We start from the raw sequence: 24,021 nt of genomic DNA, 5'->3' as shown, positions 1-24,021 counted from the left end.
CAGCCCCCCAACGAAGCTTTTGCCCAATGCATTTCAATGGCGAATCGATCGTCTTTCAGTTCACGCCCTGCGTGATCACGATAATTAATTGTCTCCCATTTATTCATTTCTTGCTCAATTTCAACAGATTTGCTACCGTTGAAAAGCACAAGCATAAATCTAACCAACTAATTTAATACCAAGTCCCAAAATACTACTAACTCCATCTGGTGGCCACCTAAACTTGACCAAATTCAAACCATTATCAGAAGTTTATTTGCAATGATAAAAACATTAAACGACAACCATTTAAAAGAATATGTTACTGTTTATTGAAGCGCTAAATTTTATTTTTATACCTCATTGAATATATGAGCAATCGTTGTTCGAAGACAGCCTCCCAACGAAGCTTTTGCACAATGCATTTCAATGACGAATCGATCGTCTTTTTGGATTCGCATTGCGTGTTCACGATAATTAATTGTCTCCCATTTATATTGAAAAAATGCTAAAGTCATAGAAAGGATTAGGATCAGGCACACAAATAGCCTAATTGGTGGTGTAATGGCTTGTTCGAATCCAGTAATGTAACAAACACTGATCAATAGGAAAGCGATGTGTGCTCTAGAGCGGTGTAGAACTTTGATCCTTTGTGAGGTCAAGTTTAGGTGACCACTAGATGGAGCTAGTAATATTTTGGGACTTGGTATTAACTTAGTTGGTTAGATCTATGCTTGTGCTTTTCAACGATAGCAAATCTGTTGAAATTGAGCAAGAAATGAATAAATGGGAGACAATTAATTATCGTGATCACGCAGGGCGTGAACTGAAAGACGATCGATTCGCCATTGAAATGCATTGGGCAAAAGCTTCGTTGGGGGGCTGTCTTCGAACAACGATTGCTCGCATATTAAATAAGATATAAAAATGAAAGTTAGCCCTTCAATAAACAGTGACATGTTCTTTTAATTGGAATTAATTTAGGTTGTTTATCATTTAAAATGAAGTTTTGGTGATGGTTTGCACTTGGTCAAGTTTAGGTGACCACTAGATGGAGCTATTAGTATGTTGGGACTTGGTATTAACTTAGTTGGTTAGATCTATACTTGTGCTTTTCAACGATAGCAAATCTGTTGAAATTGAGCAAGAAATGAATAAATGGGAGACAATTAATTATCGTGAACACGCAGGGCGTGAACTGAAAGACGATCGATTCGCCATTGAAATGCATTGGGCAAAAGCTTCGTTGGGGGGCTGTCTCCGAACAACGATTGCTCGTATATTAAATAAGATATAAAAATGAAAGTTAGCCCTTCAATAAACAGTAACATGTTCTTTTAATTGGTTGTCGTTAAATGTTTTTATCATTGCAAATAAACTTTTGATAATGGTTTGAATTTGGTCAAGTTTAGGTGGCCACTAGATAAAGCTAGTAGCATAGTGGGACTTGGTATTAACTTAGTTGGTTAGATCTATGCTTGTGATTTTCAACGATAGCAAATCTGTTGAAATTGAGCAAGAAATGAATAAATGGGAGACAATTAATTGTCGTGATCACGCAGGGCGTGAACTGAAAGACGATCGATTCGCCATTGAAATGCGTTGGGCAAAAGCTTCGTTGGGGGGCTGTCTCCAAACAACGATTGCTCGCATATTAAACAAGATATAAAAATGAAAGTTAGCCCTTCAATAAACAGTAACATTTTCTTTTAATTGGCTGTCGTTTAATGTTTTTATCATTGCAAACAAACTTTTGATAATGGTTTGAATTTGGTCAAGTTTAGGTGGCCACCAGATAGAGCTAGTAGCATAGTGGGACTTGGTATTAACTTTTTTGGTTAGATCTATGCTTGTGCTTCTCACCGATTGCATATTTGTTTAAATTGAACAACAAATCAATAAATGGGAGACAATTTCCTTCTGGTGTGTTTCATTGCATTTCCACCCCGCATTTCCTCTTTCATAATAGTATATTCCAATGTGTGTGACGTTTTTTGACGTCATCATTTTGTCCAGTTGACCAACAGGGCGTCTTGTGCAAGACCACCACCTTAGGTTAGTGGTACCATACCCTTCCGGTTTAGAAAACTTAGTTATAGCCTATGCTATTCTATTATGGTGTTATGATAATAGAGCTAGCTAGTATGTGTATACAACATATTAGTGTGGCCTACACAGTCACACTGAGTCAGTATCATAAATAGGCCTAGTATCATGAAGTTTTTCATCAGTCTCAGGTGATTGTGAAGACGTTACTGACAAGGAGAAAAAAGAGATAGCCTAGCCAATAGTGTTAAGTTAGTGCATGAAGGAATACTGAACTAAACACAAAAATAAATTTGGTAATGGATGGATAATTTGTTACGTACTGGACATGTACCACCTGTACATTTTTGGTGTTAGGGATAGGTTAGGAATCCAGGTAGGAAAGATGAGAGTGGTAATTGGTAAATGATGTCCAGGACTCCAGTTGGTAAATGTCCCAGAACCAACTAACTGACAAGCAGTTTTTTGGCTGGACAGCGAACAAAGAAAGTAAACCATGTTATTGTGAAATATGTGCTGCTTTTGTACAGCCTACTGTTCTAATAAAACAACGTTGCTTCGACATACCTGGTGCTACTGAAAAAAATCGAGATTAAAACAGCTTTAACTGAGATTATAATAACTTTAAAAGTTATATTACCACCTTTTTTAACTTACATAACGTCAAAAATAACCTTGCCTTTGAAGGAAATTTTGTAGGATTTCCGACTGAGAAAAAAGGGATTTTTCAGGACAAAAAAGGAAGGCAGTGGCTATTTGACCGGCGCCGGTCTTTGAATTTGAAACACTATTTAACCGTCATTACGTCACTAAACAGTCACTTTTTTTCTTTTTCTCTTTCAAAGCAAAAGACGAGTAGCGCGTATATAAGTTCTAAATCCGACCATTTTTATTCAACGTGTTACGTGGCGCGTGCGACACGTCGCCGGCTCCTAGCCTAGAGGGACTGAGTTCGATACTAAGCGGAAGCGCTCCTTTTTTTATTTATTTTTTTTTTAAACAAATTTTGACCCGAAGTGCATTTTTGTAGTCAATTTTTAATTTGAGTTTTCTACATCCCAATTTTTTATGTCTTTTCAAATGTGAGTAATGAAGTTAGAGTTTTTTAATTTGCTGAAATTTGAAAATTTCTCTGGGTAATTTTCCATTTGTGGCCGTGCTAACTATAGCCTACTACATAATTTTTCATTCAGGCACGTTTCAGACGTTTTAAACAAAAATGCACTTCGGGTCAAAGTTTAGTTAAAAAAAAAAATAAATAAAAGAAAAGGGACGCTTCCGGGTAGTAACGAACTCAGGCCCTCTAGAATAAGATCCGCCGACGTATCGCACGCACCACGTAACGAGTTGAAGAACATGATCGGATTTAGAATACGCGTTTCTCGTTCTTTGATTTGAAAGAGAAAAAGAAAAAAAGTGACTGTATAGTGACGTAATGACGGTCAAATAGTGTTTCAGATTCAAAGACCGGCGCCGGTCAAATAGCCACTGCCAAAAAGGAAACTGAAGAGGATTTATCAATTGTCAGAAGTGGAAGCACTGGCCCTAACTCACAAGTGTATGTCTACTACGGTACCTAGGTAAAGTAGCCTACTTTACTTTGTAAGCTAACTGTATTCACTACTTTTAAAGTTCAAGGGCATTCTTATCCTTTTTCCATACAGCATTTTTTTGGAAGAAAAGGAGAATTACACAACTAACAAAGTACTGTACTCACACTGAAAATAAATTATTTTTCACTTGATCTGAAAGTGAATGTTTGGTCATTTGTAGATGGTGGAAACTGGAATGAATTACCACCAAATTGGTCTTGAAAATATACAGTTAAAGAAACTAGTGCAAATACAGACTGTTTTGATTTAAATGAGAAATTTAGTGTTTTTAGCAATTCATAACAATGAATAACATAACAATTCATGAATAACAATGAATTCATAACAATTTCATAAACAATGAAATCGTACGGTAAGCTAGGCCTTTACAAATTTCCGAACACAAAAAGTGAATGACAGTGTTCAAAATTGATCTTGTTCAAAATCAAGTTCAAAATGATCTTGTGGACTACTGTTTTTCAAGAACATATTAAATCATAATATGGGAGAATAAATGCTTACTTGTTTCATAATGATTACTCAGCTTCAGTTTTCATCACAAATATACCCACATGAACTGCCCTATTGTTCACCACATTTTGTTTCAATGTAAATGTTTTGCTTTGTACTTGTTTCAGCTTGCAGTGGTTCTTAACCTTTTGCCTTGTTGTCACCATCTTGAAATCACTAACCAGTTCTTGCACCCCCTCCTAGCATTGGTTGAAAAGTAATAGTTGTATGTAGTATATTTCAAAATGCTTGTTGAAGCACGGTAAACAAGCATAACTTCTTGTCATTTTATGACTAACCCAAACGATTTAGCATCCCTGCACCGCCTGGGAACAGGTCTCTCAATCTGATTTAAATATCATATATGAACTTAATTGAAAGGAAGTGGCTATTTTTCCACACTTAATGCTATGGTTACAATCAGGTGTTGCCAGAGATAGGATTAAAGTTTGGAAGGGTTAAGGTAAGGGTTAGAGTTAGAAATAAAATTAGGGTTTTGATCTTTGCCCAGGACTAAAAAAAAATTCCAAAATACAAATTTTTGTTTTCAACAGCTTTAAACTTTTTTCAAGTTAGGGCAGAATTCCTTCTCTGGCAACACTATTGAGACTATTGTTACACTATATAATGTAAATATAGCCACAGCCTAATTTGAATAGCCTCATATTATAATTTCAACAAACCTTAAAAGTGTGTAATGATAAGCCTAAATGTTTAGTTTGCTAAACTAAACTATTTCAAATTAAAATGATATTTGCACATAATATTCATTAAGCTTTATTTATTCGCTAGCGTTGCCAGATAAGATATTCTACTCTATGTTGAAAACAAAAGCTTAAATTTTGGAATTTTTTTTAGTCCTGGGCAAAGATCAAAACCCTAACCTTATTCCTAACTTTAACCCTTCCTAACTTTAATCCTAACTCTGGCAACACCTCATTAACCATGGCAACAAGTGGGTAAAAATGGCCACTTCGTTATTTATTATAGCCGAAGCTATTGTAAAAAATTTAGCTTTGCTAAGTCTAGTCTTTGCACCAGCCACCAAGTAAAACTTGTCTGGAAAAAAATCATTTTTCAACTTTCAGCTCATTGCTCAAAGCAGGGCAACTTGTATTTTTGAGTAGAACTTTCATCACTTTTTACATTGAGGTGAATATGCAAGGTTGATCGGTTTAAACCGGGAAAGTTTAAACTGTCCGGTTAAAACCTGGTTTAAATCGAGCAGTTTTGACCACCTATTACTGGTCAAAACCCCTTTAGTGTATGAATCAAGTTGCTTTTCAATTGAATTAAAAATATTACCCTCCATGTTTAGTAATGATGTTAAACTATATTTTGTTTTGATCAACAATAACCTAAATGCTGGATTTGGAACAAAAAATATTCAATTTCTCTGTTTATTTTTGATATTTCAATCATGGCTGCCTGACAGGTCGGTATCGGCGACCATTAATGAAAGTTCAGGCGGCCATGGCCGCCAGCTATTTCGAGGACTGCATATCAAAATGGTCACAACTCACAACTGCTTTTATATTTCCTAAATAGCCCATAGCCCAGGTAGCCGACCATTCACTACATAAAATATTTTTCTGGGTTTTGACCGGTTTAAACCTAGTTTTCACCGGTTAAAATCAGGTTTAAACTGCTTAGTGGTCAAAACCAGTTTTGACCATTTAGAGATCAACTCTGTGAATTTGAATACAAGATATAAGTATTTCCTGCACATTGCACATGTGACTTTATTTCTTGAGTATTTTTTAATGTTCAAAACCATTAAAATGCTATCAGTATTTAGAACATAAGGAAATGATATTTTTAGAACATATTTTGCTGTTTATATAAGACAGATTGTTGAAATGCCGCCACCTCCGCCCCCTCCACCACCTGCATCTATTCCAATATCACAGCCACCAAAACTTGGCAAAAATGATGCAAAAGACAGAAATGCATTGTTGAGTGACATCACAAAATTTAAAGGAGCAAAGCTAAAGAAAACTCAAACAAATGATCGAAGTGGTCCGCTCTTGGCAGGTACAGTATGTAAACAATATTTTGCTGTACAAGGCTAATTTAGAAATGCTTTTTATGTTGCTATTTTTCATTTAATTAGCCTATTTATGCAAAGGATTTGTCATAGTTGATGTAGTCTATCCTCTGTTTTCCAAGCTGGTTTGCTGTTTGGAGTAATTCATTAATGTAATTATGTTGCAGTACTGCAAATCATGATGTTGTCACTCGTCAACCATGAATTAGTCATTGATAGAAATGTTAGATTTCATAATAAAATCACTTAATGAGCACACACGACACAAAATTATGCTCCAAGTAATATCCCGCCCTGATAGCTCAGTTGGTTCAGTGTCCGACTTTACCAACAAAGAAACTTCTAGATCAAGCAGCACTGATTCGATGTCTTGGAGTGTGCACATGAGCATTGAGCAACACATTGCAAGGATGGCTATTCGTTCAGCTGCACCTTGTACAGTAGATTAAATATTTCACAGACAATAATTCTTTTAACAATGCAATCAGAAACTTCACTCTGTCAAACTCAGTTTATTCAAGGTCTACAAGTATGGGAAACTGCTAAGATTAAGCTCGCAAAGAAGCTTTCTCAATCTAAGGATAAGGATTCCATTATCAATCGAAACAAGTTTTGTTTTTAATAACTCATGCCCATTATTTTTATGAAAACAATGCTGCAATTTTCTATGCATAAAATAGGCTATAGCAGCATTAGAGGAGACACCGCATCAGTAGTTGGAAATTTAACAGTCCACGAAAAATCAACACTTTCTTATTCATTTTCATTAAGACCAAGATGCGACCAAAGACTCATTGCTCTCTAGTAGGCTTGTGGTTTAGTTTGAAAAATATTGGAAGGAGGTAAAAGTGTACTGTAGACCCTTGACCCCAGAGCCCCAAATGAAAATTATAATCATCAAACTACTGTTTCATTGCAGCAAAATATGAATAATTATTCTTTTAATTGATCTAAGATAGTCTATATAATATAGATGTACATTGTACAACCAATCAACCATATACAAACTAAGTTAATTAAAAGACAAATACTGAACCAGTAGTTGAATTGGATGGACTTTGGACTATCAGTAGCAGTACTTTTAGTTGATTAGACATTAAACATACATATAACATCATTTTCTGCAATGACTTGGTGTTCAATCTTTTTTTTTTAAACCTCAATGACATTATTTTATTGTGAATTTTATTTAAAAGAAATTATCACTTGTTGTGGTCATTGCCAAGCATAATCTTAGGAGGTTGTCATAAAAAATGGTCAAATTCCAAGTAGCTTCGAGTATCATTTGCATGCACTTTTGTTTTTCATATATTTCTGGAAGCCTTCTTACAACATCATACCACCTAACTCCATGATTTAATTGCAATACTATCATATGTATGTTTCTATTTTAGCTTCTAAAACTAGTGGTAGTGGTAACGCTAGCTCTGGAGGGGGACTAGGAGGATTGTTTTCTGGAGGAATACCTCAACTTCGCAAGACAAGTGGGCAACCAGGTGAGATTGATGAACCTGCGACATCAATTTAAACTACACTATTAATATGTAGATTGCAATTAATCCTGCTGTTATGATATAATATTTGCTTGAAAAGAATAATTGTTATACTATGTATGTTGGAAAAGCAAAAATAGTATAATGTATTATATGATAGTTGTCAGTAGCACCATTTCAGTTTTCGTATTGCACAACAACAAAAAGAGAGCCTCCAAAAATGTTCAGTAGGCTATGCGTTTAATCAACAAAAATTTCTGACCAACTTTCATTCAATCCACAGACGTTTATGATATGCACATTGCACGACTAAGCCAAAATTTGTCCCATAATTTAGCTACAAAATGCCTTATAAGTTCTTGCTATAATAGCAGGGTTGTCGGTATTTTACCCGACCCAAAAAAACCCGGGTGGGTTTTTTTAAAAAAACCCACTTAAAAAAACCCAAAAAAACCCATAAAAAAACCCAGAGCATCATATTTGTGCAGTTTTTATTAAAAATTTAAAAAAATGAACAAAAACACTACAAGGCACTTAAAACAAACTTTAAATTAGGACTTAAGGATGTGATTGTGAAGTAAATTTCCAAGAATAAACTGAAAACGCAGTGGATATTGTACAGTACACAAAAATCAAGTAATGCCACTTTGTGTATACTGCACTAAAACTCATTTATGCCAGAAGGCCTTACAGTTAAACTGGTGAAAGTACTACTCTACTGTCGGAATGGCCCGTTTCGGGAAGTTCGATTCGACGAGTCCAATTCGGCTAGTCCGATTCGGCGAGAGCCCTTTTCGGCGAGTTCCCTATTCAGTGATTTTTTTTAAAAAATTATCGGGTACCGTAGCCTAATTATCATTGCCGTTTTAGGGGTTGGGGTTAGAGGTAAGGGTTGGGGTTAGAGGTTAGGGTTAAGATCTTATTTCAACGTTTCGCGACATTAAAACGATGTAAAAGCGGCAATGATAATTAGGCTACGGTACCCAATAATTTAAAAAAAAATTCATAAAATTGCCGAATTGGACTCGCCGAATAGTAGCAGACCCCTCTACTGTAGTCTGTATATATGATGTAAAATGCAATTTAGGAGGCTATTTTTAAAAAGTAGGCTATTTACCAATTACAGATTCTGGATTCTAACCATAGGCGCCTAAGCCGTGGGGGCCAGGCCCCCACGCATATTTCTGCGTGGGAGCAACTTTTTATGCTGCATTGATACATAAAACAATAGATGAACTAGCGATCGGCAGCAGGAAAACATTTTTAAATGCAAACCGCAACAGTTTCGCGATAAAGAATCACTAGAACGAGTAGCGATGCTACAATCCCACCCCAGACAAAAAAATCTGTCATTTTTACATTGATTTAACGTCTGCAGACGTTGAATCAATGTAAAAATGACTGATTTTGCTGCCTGAGACATAGCAAAAATCTACCATTTTGCGTCGATTCAATGTCATCAGATGTTGAATGCACCCAAAAACAACATAATTTGCTACGTTGACGCAGCATGTGTTTAGCTTAATGCGCTTGCAAACAGACTCAATGTCGCTTTCGAAAGTCGAATCCTCTGCAGAGAATTGTCGCGGCAGTGAAGCGCTTGCTGTGAAAATGAACTTGAATTTACCACTAACCAACGTAACAAGGGCTAGTACAAACCGAATTGCGCACACGCGGCATAATCAACACAACAACGGACTCGCGCAAACTGCATGACACACACACGACCGTTGCCATGGAAACCAGATCAAAGGCGGGGAATATGCGCATCTTTTGTTTCATCTGCAACACGAAAACGGGCGTATTACAGCGAATTGAAACTTGAAAGCTGGTCAGCGATATTGTAGTGAAAAGGGAGCAATGTCAAGTCGAAAACTTAATCAAACGTCTCTCTGTAACTATTTTTCAAGGGCTGTTTACGGATGTCAGCAACTTTTAAATTTATTCAAGGTGACATGCTGTTGAATTGATGTAAACATGAATGATTTTGCTTTCAACAGGTATATTTTCAAGCGTATAATCAAGTTAGCATTTTCATTCCATTTACAGTATACCTTTTAGTAAACCTTTTCGTCTCTTGTTTCATGCTAATGAATCTAGTTTGTTGCTAAACTTTATGCTGTGCTTAGCTTGAAGAGTCGCAGTCCATCAACCGCTAGCCAACGCAGACGCATGGCATGTGTTTTTGTCGAGTTTTGTTTATAAGAATTAACGGTAGGTCGAACGTAGCGATAACTCTGAGTGTGGCAATTATAAAAGCAATCCTAGTGTGACGACACAATTACGTCATCCATCTGCGTGACATTTTGCTGAAAATACGTTGCTGCTGATGAAACACGCTTTCGCCCCCACGGCCAAAAAAATAGTTAGGCGCCTATGATTCTAACGCATGGCTGTTTCAGAGCATTTGCCTAAATGGCCACGCAATCGCTCATCCATTACTATATATTGATATATACTACTAAATCAAATGTAGTTATTACTATCTGAAGCCTTTACAAATTGTTTCACCTAACGGATCATCAGAAGGTCTGTAAAAACATGTAAACAGTAAAGAATCGATAATTCTGAAAAGATATTAAATATTACAACTGTAATTTAATCTGCAAAAAAAAATCTCTAAACCTGTACTTCCTGAGGAGATATTAAATATTACAACTGTAATTTAATCTGCAAAAAAAACCTCTAAACCTGAATTCCTGAAAAGATATTAAATATTATAACCGTAATCCAATCTGCAGAAAAAAACTCCAGAATTACTAAGGACAGCCTCCATCCGCCACGATAAAGTTTCAATCAATTTGTCCCAATGGAAACCAAGCAACATGATGGCAACATCTATGACATCACAAAGAAGCAAAATGCTTGTTATGATCGGCGCATCCTGTAGTAATCTGAACAGAATGAACAAAAATTGTTTTTAAACCTGTAAAAATTAAATGAGATTTACAACCTGTAAAAATGAAATGAAATTCAATTTTTTCAAAATTATAACCTGTAAAAATCCCAAGGAATTGTGATGATGTAACCTGTAGTGTCCTGAACAAATGAAATAAAATCTGTTTATAAACCTGTAAAAATTAAATGAGATTTATAGCCTGTAAAAATCAAATGAAATTTTAAAAACCTGTGAAAATCAAAAGGAATTTATTTTATTTTGAAGTACTTGAGTTTAAATTTGTTTCTATGACGACATTTGCCGACCAGTTCCGAACGCTTGTTCAAAAGGTGGCCACTATCAGCCTTCAGAATGGCCAGCTTTTCAGCCAAACATAGGCCACAATTGTTACGACCACCACCACTATAAGGCCGAGCACAGCTGTGGATGGACCAAGTTATTTTAGGATCAACACCCTTGTCCTTAAGGTCCCAAACTGCCTTAGATAGTTCGGTACTGTTTCGTTTAGACCTATTCATGAAGGTACATTTATGGTTGGAAAAACGTTTTTTAAAAGTAGTTTTGCAACAACCAATGTAATTAAGAACCTTCGGGCTGTTATCAATGGTAGCTTTGTAAACAATGGCCTTCTGCAAGCATTACCCATTCAAAGGACATTCTGGCCTCACCCTACAATTGCAACCAGACTGCGATGGTATATTATCAGCCTGCAATATTGCTTTATTGTGGGAGGATATGACGCTTGCAACATTCGGAGTACAACTGTAGCTCAGCTTAATAGTATTACGGTTGAATATTTTGTGCAATCTATGATGGGGTGGAAAGTGTATGGAAACAAGTTTGAAAAATTCCTTACCAATATTGCTATCAACCTGCAAGCTGAAAGGAGGGTTAAACCATAAAATTTTCCGGCTCCTTTTCCTAGATGTTCGTAAGTTATTAGCAGGGTTGTAGCAAACTCTCTCCGCAAAACCACTTTTCAAAAGGGCATCGTTATAAACAGATGCGGTCTTATCAAATTCATTTTGGCCAAATGATGTGGCGGACAATCGCTTTGAAATCATAGTCGGGATTTGTCTCTTAATGTTGGGTGGGTGATTGGACTGGGCATGGATGTAAATTGGATCATTATTGGGTTTTCTATAAGGCCAGAATTTACCAGATAGCAAATTCAAAGTGACGTCAAGAAAATCAGTTTCAATTAGACCAGTATCCACAGTAATATTTAAGCCATGTTGTTTAAATAATTGAATGACATTCTTTCTCAAACGATCAATCTTAGGGCCGGATAAATTACGCAAAATAGCCAGACCATCATCACGATATAAGCCAAGCATGTCTCTGTCAACAATAGCAGAAAGTTCGTTCAAAAGAAACAAGCCGACCAACTCACAAATCTCAGCACCATCAAATGAGCCCATTGTAACGTCAAACAAACCATCTTTCTTAGCCCAAGTTTCACCACCATCAAAAAGCGACGATTTCCTAGCATGGAATATTGTTTGTATGATACGATCGTCCAAATCCATAAATGGTTTGGCAAACTCAATTGCTTTACACAAAAGTTCCTCCGTAATGGATGGATAAAAATCAACAATGTCAAATTTCATAAAGGTGCATTGACGTTTAGATGGAATAGCCTTAAACCAGGATAACACAGAGTCTGTGTTTTTCCATTGATTCAGTCGTGATGCATCACGGATGGTTACGTTAATAGAGTCCAAGTATTGTTTACTTATACGGCCAATCTGGGACTTGGAAGGGTTAATCAACCTGCATTTAGGGTTCGATGTAAAATTTGGTTTATGATCTTTTAGCGTAATAAACGCTGGGTTGCTTGATACTTTTTCAACCCGATCATCAACCTTTAACGCCTTGGCAATCTTTTTAGCCTCAGTATTGATCGTGTCACTGATAGCAGGATTCACCTTTTTGTATTTTGCCGATACATTATCATTAAGCAATTTTTTACAATCCTGGGTTTTAACTTTGTATAAGTTAGTAGTTTATATACTACTATATATACTATATAAATGATAAAAATATTTAAACATGATGGCATAAATGCTCCTTGCCTTCAAATCTAAAGCGAATAATGCAATAATGTGATTTCTACTAAGGTAGCATCAACTTGGTATAGAAATCAGTGGATGATACAACATCCAATTTGATCTTGAAATTAATGGATGATGCAACATTCAAGCAGCAACAGCTCTAGTAATAGTGCATTATTTTATTGAATTATGCAAGCATGTACTGTGAGTGAAAGGCACTTCATTGGTAAAAAGTAGTTTTGAGGTGAAATAAGCATGAATCTACCTTTTTTACATCTTTTTTTAAAAAAAACCAAAAAAACCCTGTATAATAGACCTGGCCATTATAATATTAAATCTGAAGCTTTGTTTTTTCGAAACACTTATTTACTTTTCATCAGTGTCACATGGGTGCCGAAGGATTCGATGTATTGACTTTAGTTCAGTCTATTTGTTTTGTTGGCGAGAAATGTAAATTGTACAAATAGCAAATAGTTGGCACCACAAGGTTGAAAGTAGAGATGTACCGATATATCGGTATCGGTGATATCGGCCATTTTTTGAGTATCGGTATCGGTATCGGCAAAATTTGGCCGATACTGTGGCCGATACTAAACACGGAAAAAAAAGGCTTTTGCTGCGGATTTTCTAGAGAAGCAAAGATATAAATTTTTTATAGTAGTAACTAACGTCACATTGATGTAGAAAAATAACAACCTGTTTAAATTTTTGATACGTCACACTCCCATGACTTCTTGCGCGCAAGTTTTAACATTGGTTGCTTAGAGTGATTCTTTCACTTAAACAAAACATTTTGTTTCAGCGGTTTTGCGTTGTTCGATTCTTAAATTGTGTAAGGAGACTCAATTTCTCCAATATTTATCATTTGTGTTTCTTTTTTACTCTCAGCAGAGTATGAAACTTGTAAAAGTTTTTCATCCATACAACGTCATTATTGCGTTCATAAACGTAGTTGCACTGATGAGAATTTAATATTCGAAAACGCGTTCTGCAACACTGTTTTTTGCACTCTGCAATGCCTGATGCAGATTTATCTGTAGATTTCCATCACGCATTGAAGCGGTGATCTGATAATGAAATTTTCTACGGTTCGAGAAAAAGTTTTCTCTGCCTATAAAACGTTGAATGGTAGTTTAATTAATTATTTCTGAAAGTTCCTTGGTTTCATATTATCTGAATTAAATTATTATATCTGAAATCGGCATAATAACGTGACATCATCTAAACGTAACAGAAATAGCGAAGAGCAAGTATCACTATACAAAAAAAAACACAAAAATGCAACGCAAATAGGCAACATCAAAAGACATGGATGTTCTTTGACTTGTCAGCAGCAAGTGGGGATAACTGTGGCTGTGGGAGTTTGTTGCGCAGCCTACTTAGCCTACTCTGACATTGTTTAAGCTTGATGAGTTTATTACAACGAAAGGTGGAAATTAAATCACAAACTGATAGAACCAGCTTACTAAAAACAACCAAGTTACATGTTTTTTTAAACGTTTAGCAACGTAAAAACGATGCAAAATTATACATTTTTGCTACCTTGGTAGTCTTGGCCTGGCAAAAGCTTCTCAACCAAACGACAAGCGCCCTTAAGGGTAGAACCTTTGACATACTGATATCCAATTGAACGAACCCGAACCATCAGATGTTAGGTTGTCCGTCCAATTGTGGCTATTTCAGCATTCAGCCAGAGAGTTGATTATTACTTTAAACTTTTTTTGGTAATTACACAACAAACAAGAGCAATAGCAGTGGTGGGAAGTTGCATTTTTCCTTTGTTCCGAGAAACGCAACCTTGATGACGTCATGAACAGCGTAGCTTCTGATTGGTTGATGATTCAATGGGATATCAGTATGTTAAAGTGCCTACCGCCCTTAGGTTGCACATTACTTGTCGTATAGTTTTTGTACGACTACACAAATGACTTGGTTTACATTTTACATCTTATTATCAATTATGATTGCCTATTTGGAGAGTTTGCGCAAACTCTTTATTAATTTTTCAGAAACCCCAATTATGATATAATGTTTCTTCCCTTATACCCCAGCTCTCAATCACGGTGGCCTTTCATTACTAAAACCTACTATTATGACACAACATTGAGTTGGGATTGGATTCTTGAATCTTCAAGTACCAAGGACTTCGAAATCCGTCCATTGTCACTCATAATGACGTAATAATGCCCCTTTGGCCCCTAATGTTGCCCATTTGAAGTTCCCCTTGCTGCTCTATAAATTTCCAAATTTGGTTGGTTTTGTGGCGTATTTTGGAATTTATTTATTGTAAGCGCTAAACTTGAACACAACTAATTTTAAATTTAGGGGATTTTTTGGTTTTAGACTAATTTGTCACTGTGTCAGTCGCGGTGGTGCCACCGCTTGTGTTTTAGCACAAGATCTTGTGGTTTTACTTTTGATCTTGTGCTCTTGTGCTTTAAGTTTTACCTTATTTGCATAAAACTATTAAAAAAAGCTTTTTTTAATAGTTTTATGCAAATAAGGTAAAACTTAGCATTTGATATAATTACTTGCAAATACCAAAATTGCTTCTTTTTGTAACACTAAAGTATCGGCCAAAATATCGGTATCGGTATCGGCCTAAAAAAGTTATATCGGTATCGGCCAAAATATTGGTATCGGTACATCTCTAGTTGAAAGTGTTCTGGCCCTGTTCATTGTTCAGATATGTACACAGTACCCAAAGCCAAAGTGAAGATACCGGAATGGCTCTTTCCTATATGCATTCTATTAACAAAATAGCTGTAAAAATTTTAGTTTCCAAGCAAAATCTAGAACATTGCAATAGGAAAAATATCAGTATCACAAATTATAATGACCTCTTAGAAGAATCAGGTTTCCAACCCATGAAAACGGGCTTCATTCGGAGAATTATTTTTGCTATAGCGTCACCGTCACTCTTGTTACGTTTTCGCGCACCCTAATCATGGATATAATTGCTGCAACGACTTTATGATGTTTTACGTTAACAGTTGAAGGCTTGAAGTGTAGTGGACCAATCTGTTTTCGATTTTTAGTAAAGCAGCTAATAATGTTTTAAGCAAAGCGGTAAGTAAGTAACTTAAGGTATTGAAAATGGATTTTTTGTTGGCGAAATAGCAGGAACTGAATGTTACAGTTTAGTAAAACTGGCAAACGCTCTGCAAGGCAGTCTCGGACACATGTTTTATGGTAGACTCTAGACTTTAAAAAATCAGCTCTGTGGCATCTAGTGTGACAAAAAATCAAAAAAATTATACTGTATGTACATTGTACAGTGTAGGCTACATACATTGATGTATAAAAGACCGTTTTAGTCATTTCCAGGAACAACGCACTTTGTGCCATTTTGTGATACCCGTTGTAATGTTGTAGCGAACGTATCTTTGACTCCAGTAGGCCTATACATAACGATTTTAGTCTGTCACCGATAAAAAGTCGAAGCTGATGCTTGTCTCATAATTCAAATTCGGTATTGTCCCCAGCACTGAAAATGGCCGATTGTTTTGTGTTAAGAAAATTGTTTTTACTCTTCTTTTCCATCGTAGCTTTCTTCAGTCCTACCATGTCTTCCTCATTCTTTATCTGCCCATATTATGTTATTATTGGACTTTCCTGTTTTCTCTTCCCATTTACCTTCAAAGTCAACGCCTTACGAATAAACCTTCCTTCCTTAGCACAACACAATAGCACATACACATACCCATGCCCATAATACCATCTTACTCTATTTGCCCTTGCAACCTTATGGTTATCTACCTCTGTTTCACCACTTCCGTGATTATTACAAGTTGATTTTATTCAGAAACACGAAAAATTTTAAACTAATGTTGTTTATGAGTCATTATATTGGTTTTAATTTGAAATATTTTGCCATCAGCAGTTGATGAATGTTTCTTATTTTAGCTTTATGATTTTTGAAGTATTTTTACGTGTTTTAATGGTGTTAGTATTTCCTTGAACATTATTTTGCATTCGTGCTCTAACGTCAGCTCAGACGGCATTAGTCACTGTGTTTAAAACTAAATGTCATTAAATGTTGCGTTTAAAGAACAAAAAAAGATACGCAGCTGTAGCCTATGTCAGAATATTAAGCAGAAAATAATCGCCAGTGAATTGCATTATTGTAGGCAGGAGGCTGTGTGTAATGTTCATAAGATACAAAAGTTGCAGTAATATTGAGGAAGTGTCATTTGCAACTAAAGCTAAAGTAGTTTAGTGGCTTTTTTTATAATAATTATAAGTTTCAATGCACTTTGTTAGTTTGTTCAACAGTTTCTAGTTTTAACCCAGTTTTCACTGCATTGCAAACTGATATCACTTTGAATCCGCAGCAACAATTCTCTATTCATATTTCAATATCATTCCGAAATTGATTTTCGAGCTCTAACCGAAAAGTGACCAGGTGACCTCACCATGATGAGAATTCAGTAGCTAATCGGTTGTTCCTCAACTGTTTCGTCTTATCGGCAATTAGCTTTAACGGCAACAGATTCGTGGCTTGTGTACTGTATTGCAGCGAAACACTTTCGGCTTGCAAAACCTACCATGTCAAATTGTCAATTTTGTCAAAGTATTAAACTGAAAATATAAAACTGAAAATAACTGAACACTAAACTGAACTGAACATAAAACTGAAAATAAAACTAGATTTGCTTTTGTGCTCTTAATGTCTAATCAATCTGTAGTTTTTACCTTGTGGAATGTGGAATACCAAATACATTACACGGTTATATTTTATTTGTTAACTATTTTCTTAAAGACATCTTTTGATTGAAGTGCTGTGTTGAAGACAAGTGCATAGTGAAAGGTACACAAATAGTTAGGCGTTAATAATAAGGCCAATTCACGTGAGTTCTTTTCTATTACGGTACTTAAATAAATTCAAATCAGATTTTGTTCTGACGTTAACCATTTGTTGAAATTGGAAAATGTTTGTGGACATTACACTAAAAAAAACATGAAATGACAATAGCCGAACTAGTTGATCAGTTTTTTTTACATTGATTCTACGTCTGCAAAGGTTATATAAACGAAATAGGGATTGGTATGATGACTATGAGATAGAGTTGCAAATCACGGCGCAGTTTTTATTTGCGGTATTGTGGCCCATTGGCTTCAAAAAGTTGAAGCAAGCAAGAAACTTTGCCACTCACAAATTTGGCACAATCTGTGGTATTTACACACCACAGGATGTTATTTAAGATGAATTACAACAACTTGTTATATATATGATATATACTATTTCTTCTACGTTATGCTATCACTCCACCTAATGTTTAATCATTGTTTTGGTAGGTGAAGCTATGTTTCCTCCTGGGCAACAAAACCACCGGAGTGGAGCTAGAAATAGTTATCCTCATGGACCACCGACCCCTAATTCACATCGCTCCCATACTGATCATGCTATAAATTATCATGGAGACTCGCCGAATAATAACTTCCATTCATCTAATTCTCCTCCGCATGTGCCTTCATCTTCACGGAAACCAGCTACGTTTGGATATTCATCTGGGCGACAGTTTGAGAATCATCAAAGAGCCAGTATCATACCCCCACCACCCTCTTCATCAAGACACAATAATCTTCCTTCAAGAAACAGCGGTTTTCCACCTCCCCCCTCAAGAAACAATGCTCCTCCACCACCCCCTTCGCCAAGAAACAGAGGTCCTCCTCCTCCTCCATCAAGAAACGACAGTCCTCCATCTCCTTCTTTTGGAAGAAACTACGGCCCACCGCCATCACAAAGAAGCAATGGTCCTTCATTGCCCGCTTCATCAAGAAACAATGATTTTTCTTCTTCATCACAAGATAGAGGACGAGCAAATTTGAATCCATCAAGGAACAACGCTTCTCCGTTTCATTCAAGTGGGCCATCTCCGTCTTATGGAGGAGGAAGAAATAGTGGACCTCCTCCACCCCCTTCATCAAGAGTAAAACCATCTTCCTTTTCATCACAATGCAACGCACCACCTCCTTCATCGTATCCAAGTAACAACGGATCTAGAGGTGAACGTTCATCAACTTTTGGGAGTAATCCACACTTCCGTGATCGCGATCCTCCTCCTCCGCCAAGTAGGAACGTATCTGATTCAATGTCAAGTCATGGAACAATGTCCTACAACAACCAGGGTTCTCCAAAGCAGAACGCTCGACCTCGATCGTCATCGCAATCAGGTTTTAGACCACCCCCTCCACAAATGTCAACAGTCCCCCACAATTATCAAGGAAGAAATGGCCCACCTCCTCCTCCCCCAACGAGAGGAAGAGGACCTTTAAATTATGGAAGTCTTGGAAGGTGAGAATGGCGATCGTTTTTTTCTCATTTTGGGGATAATTTTTTTGTCATCTTTCCAACTTTATTGGTTTCGTCACCATGAAAACATTTTTGTTAAACTCTATCTTCTGCCTATGATAAAAATTCAAATTTTCGATTTTGTAATGAGGGTTTAAACGTGTGGAAGCAAATGTCAGCCAACCTTCGGCTCGGAAATGGAACATGATGTTGATGATGACCAGTTGAAAACACAATAACCAAACTTGATAACATCTTGTAGGAGCAAACCACCTCCTCCTCCTCCACAAAGATACGATGTTGGTGGTCGTATGGGCCCACCTCCTCCTCCAGCCCGCAACAGCAGTGGCTTCCAAAACCAAGCAATGAGTCGGTTTTCAAACGCATTTGACGACGGTTAGTTTTTAGTTCAACTTCTACTCACTTTTTATTGTGTCCTGACTTAAGCCCGGTAGTTGAGAATTTAGAATAAACAGAAAGACGGGGAAGCTAGCTGAACCTATAAATGTTTACCCGTTTTGTGACATATGACTACACTTTTACTTTTTACCCGATGCGAACGGTGTTTTGTGAGAATTAGTGACTCTTGGAAACTGTTTAGACATCAGGCTTGCAATGAAAAACGTGTATGGTGTGCTGATGATTTTTTTTAACTATTTAAAGTTTTAAACCATGAACTGTTTTGCGTTTTATCAACATAAATAATACATAGATTTGAGTGTCGTAAGGTTCTATCCACAACGTGCAATTTGAATACAGTACGATGTGTATCCTTTCAGACTGCAAATCTGTCATGTTTTACATTGATATGATCAATGTAAAAAACGGCAGATTTGCTATCTGGGCTGTGTTTACCAGTTAGTTTTGCATTCTATACAGTTAAATAGGAATCAAATCAGTTCACCAAATTCTGTCTTTTTAATCTTTGGTTGATTTGATACAACTGAAATAAAGTAGTGAAGTTTTATCTGCCAAGGTCGTTATTTTGTTTTCAGTATAACTAGTTTGTACTGGTTGTGACTAGTTTTATTATTTCAGATGATTTTGACGCCAGATTTCAATTTCGAAAGGATTTTCCCCCTCCGGAAAGCTTCAGGCCTTACCCAAAGACCTACCCCAGCCAAAACCCCAGAAGAGGTAACTAAGTTAGGTTGCTTGAAGTGCAAACTGCTCGTCAACTTTTAGAATTTTTTTCAACTTGAGAATTTTTTTCAACTTGCTTTGAGATTGACCGACGTGTCTGCTTAGTGAATTGACTGCTTGCTTCCTGAGACGTGGGTTCGATACCTAACCCAGTCACACATAAAATTTGTAATTAAAAGTATTAAACTGCATTTTCTGCTTTGGTGTTGTGTGTTTAGCATTGAATGAAACTAATTTAAGGTAATGATGTACTTGGCTTAATAAGGTAATGCTGTAACTACACACGTTTAGATGCAGTGTTACACAAAAACGTATTTTTTGAATTACAGTAGAATTCGTCTATAACGGCACCTCTGGGGGATTTGCAAAAACTGACGTTATAGCCGAATTGACGTTATAGACGAACTACCGCAAACTATTCCACAACTGTCTTTTGATTAAAGAAAGAGGTGTATAATCCAATCAGGGTTACTGTGTACCACTAAACTGACAAAAGTCACGCAGAAAATACAGTAAACAAAGAAATTGTTTTAAAAAAAAAACCTACAGCGAAAGGTACAGGAAATTTGCGCAATAGACCTACAGCTCGTTACATAGGCTACAGTAGTAGAGAAGTTCATTGTTTATTCGCAAAAAAAGGCATTGATCTTGAGCTGTTTCGGTTTTGACACAGCTGTAGAGCTGCATTTTACACGTGATAGTTTTTCACGCGGGGAAAAAAAAGTTAATTAGTTTATACAGTAGCCTACTGCACGTACATTGTACAACTGTTGCTTTGAGTTGTTAGGTCAGCTGTAGAGCTGCTTTGTACATGTGATAGTTTTTCATGCGGGAAAAAGTTAATTCAGTTAAAAGAAAGTCCCTGCTGAGAACGACGTAGCGAAATAAAGGGAAGACATTTTGCAAGCAGCAGCGCTAACTGGATTAAAAGACTGACCGTTCGTGGTGAAGGTGATGGCTTAAAGTGACGTTATAAACGATGAAAAGACATCTGGGGACCAATAAAGGGTGCTGTTGCATGCGAATTGACGTTATAGGCGATGCTGTTGTAGCTGAACTACAATGTATGTAAAAGATAGGAATTCTGCCGGGACCGAGCGAAATGTGACGTAATAGGCGAATTGACGTTATAAACGAAGCCGTTATAGGCGAATTCTACTGTATTGTGAATTCTATATTATATAGTTACAGTATTTAATCTGATCTAGCTACTAATATGACATTTTTAAGCTTGCCTGGTTTTAGCAATCTTTCAGCTGACTCTTTTGAATATTATGTCACGTATTTTCATTCACTTTTGGTAGAGTGTTAACTTTTTTGGTTGGGCAGCATGCGGTAAATTCCACAAAATAAAAACTCACTGCTTGAGCTTTTCGATTTTTCGATATTTTATAAAAAAATATTCTTTTGCAGACGAAAGGATCCCATACCGTCCGCCTCCAAGTTCAATGCCCCCTCCTTTCCCCCCCAGTTTACGAGCTTGAGAACACCACTCATCGTGATTTGTTTCCTAGAGGTGTTTAGGTGCAGGTAGAACCCGTGCAAGCATTTTTCAGTTTTGTTTCAGCAAGTTTTTGAAAGTGTTTGTGGTATCTTCGGAACATTTAGTCTTCGGTGCGTTTTTGAAACACTTTGTTGATGTTTTGTGCTGTTCTTTTTAATGTAAAGCTTTTGCAAATTTGATTTTTTGAACTTACGTTTTTTAGTATAAGCTTAGTAATTTTATTTTCAACGACAATTGTATTATAATATAGTTTCGGGAGAGAGTTTGCTTTTATACTGTTGTAATGCTCAACCCTGTGGTATAATTGTATTATAGTGTTTCTAACCAAACAAAAATTTCCCTTTTTTCATCGTTTCAACGTCACCACACGTGAAAATTATGTAAAATATGGCAATTTTTGTTAGGTGGGTTTACGTTGATATCAGCAACAAGGAAGTGATTTCTTCCAAGAAAAACGTTGCTCATTGCTATCGCCTTTTACAGTACGAAGAATTTGCGCGTTTTGCTTAGCAATTGGTGACTTGTGATGTAACAGTATGTTTTGCCTCTGTTCATTGTGCCTGGGTTGAATTCGTTGCGCAAAGTGGGTAATTGCTATACAACGTTGATCTTTTTTTAATTTCATAATGCTGTATTTCGTTCGTTTCAAAGACTATAATTGCATTTAGCACATAGTACATTGTGCACTTTATCATTTCATCAGTACAAGCTTTTGCAAATTGAATGTTGCACAATTGCATTGTAATTGCGTAAAATAACATAATGTGATTTTTTTTCTCGAGTTCTTAGTCGTTCACTATCGTCCAGACTGAAAGTCCATGTTCAATCCAACGTGATCACGTTGACAAATCTGTAGAGCTGAGAGTGCCTTAAAGTCACTGATGTGCAAACTAAGGAATAGACTGCCTATGGCTTAGCTATGGTTTCCAGGGCTGTCCGAAGGACAATCTAAAATATTAGACCCTCATTATAACCACATGTTGTTAAGAAAATGCCATATTTGACAAACAACGATAGCTTCTATATTTGTATTTAGTAGTGTGCTTTGCCTCCTAAGCAGTGGCGTAGCCAATTAGGGATTTCAACCCCCCTCCCCCTTTGGCACGCGTATGACGTCACGATATTGAGAATGATGCTTTCAGTCTCTTTATGTCTCTAAAGCAAAGTTTGCCTAATTTTAAACGAAACTGTATTAAAAGAGCGAGTTTTGCCAGTACCAAACAATCAATTATCTCAGCCAGGAATTAGCAACAAGAAAACATGGAGACTTAGCTTGATTTCCGAAAAATGCCGAAGAAAACATGAACTTATCTTTTTGCTATGCCACCGGACAGCACCATTTTACAGGAATATTCATACCCACATTTTTGTTGAAAATGCTCCCAGAATGCACCAAATTCAAAGTATTTTTTCAAATTTTTCTGGGGGAGGCCTCCGCCCCCAGACCCCGCCGCTGGGTGTCGTCATAGGCAAACACGAGCCCGCCGGCCGTCAAAACCCCCCTCTTTTCAAAATTACTGGCTACGCCACTGCTCCCAAGCGTGTAGCACTCTCACATTTCGTCTCTGACTATCCCTCGGTTATCAGCACGTGGCACACTTAGTTTATTTTTCAGAAAGGTTACAGTGGTTTTGGTCGGTTTGTTTTCATGTACATTTTCGAATGTTCTTACTAATATTGCGTTTCTGGCGAAGAAGCGAGAATTGCCATTTCAATAAAATTCTTGATCTAGTTGGTGTGTTTTGTTTTATATTCGTCGAGTTGTTTTACCAAAGTTACAAAAGAAGGGAAAACATGAGGATATTTTAGATACGTAAAGAAACACTATATTGTAGTTTAAACTTCAAAATATATAAAGGACAAATGAGTTAGATGGTAGGCTATGGACATTTACTAAAGAAAAGAATAAGGAAGTTTTTTGTGAAAATTATTGGCTTTGAAAGTGGATGAGATTAGGTAACGGTGACGTTCAAATCGAACAAATGAAGAATGCGATTGATGACGAAAAAAGATAATGAAATATAAGTAACAAAAATGGTGAAGACCATAGCTGCAGGGAAAGAATCGACCAACCTCACTGGAGGAGACGAAACCAAATATGGATAATATTACCCATGGCCAAAATTTATACCTGAAAGTTAAGTTTCTGGATGAATGAAATCAAAAAGCACACCAAAGTAATGCTCAATTATCAAGCTTTTGTGATTTGTACAATGCTGACCTACAGACCGCTAATACTTATTTTTTGACTGTTTAAAAAATAGAAAAGCTGCCACAGAAGTATTTACTGCTTCTCAAACCCCGGCTGCTCATATTTAGTTCGTGCAGCGCTTTTCGTGTTGTAATTTTACATGTACCGGTAACATTTAATCATAATCTTTTTCCATTTTTGTAAAATTTTCTCGCTCGCTCAACCACAGTTTATTTATCTACCCGACAAAATTTGGCGTGCATAGTTT

At 36.6% G+C, this 24,021-nt stretch overlaps 1 protein-coding gene across 2 annotated transcripts; it reads left to right on the top strand.

Moving 5' to 3' along the window:
* The first annotated feature begins 5,929 nt into the window (after positions 1–5,929).
* LOC145781062 (uncharacterized) lies at positions 5,930–23,287 on the top strand. 2 transcript variants are annotated; one of them, XM_082592789.1, is made up of 6 exons: positions 5,930–6,161; positions 7,569–7,670; positions 17,919–18,918; positions 19,178–19,311; positions 19,954–20,052; positions 21,472–23,287. In XM_082592789.1, the coding sequence occupies exons 1-6, from the start codon at positions 5,987–5,989 to the stop codon at positions 21,540–21,542; spliced, it is 1,581 nt and encodes a 526-aa protein (XP_082448915.1). In that variant the 5' UTR covers positions 5,930–5,986; the 3' UTR covers positions 21,543–23,287. The 2 variants fall into 2 exon arrangements, with proteins under 2 accessions (XP_082448915.1, XP_082448916.1); XM_082592790.1 differs by lacking the exon at positions 21,472–23,287 and having other exon boundaries at positions 19,954–20,060.
* Positions 23,288–24,021: the final 734 nt, after the last annotated feature.

The sequence above is a fragment of the Aplidium turbinatum genome, chromosome 12 (assembly GCF_918807975.1).
Source record: "Aplidium turbinatum chromosome 12, kaAplTurb1.1, whole genome shotgun sequence".
Lineage (NCBI taxonomy): Eukaryota > Metazoa > Chordata > Ascidiacea > Aplousobranchia > Polyclinidae > Aplidium > Aplidium turbinatum.
This window is presented reverse-complemented; position numbering and strand designations above follow the sequence as displayed.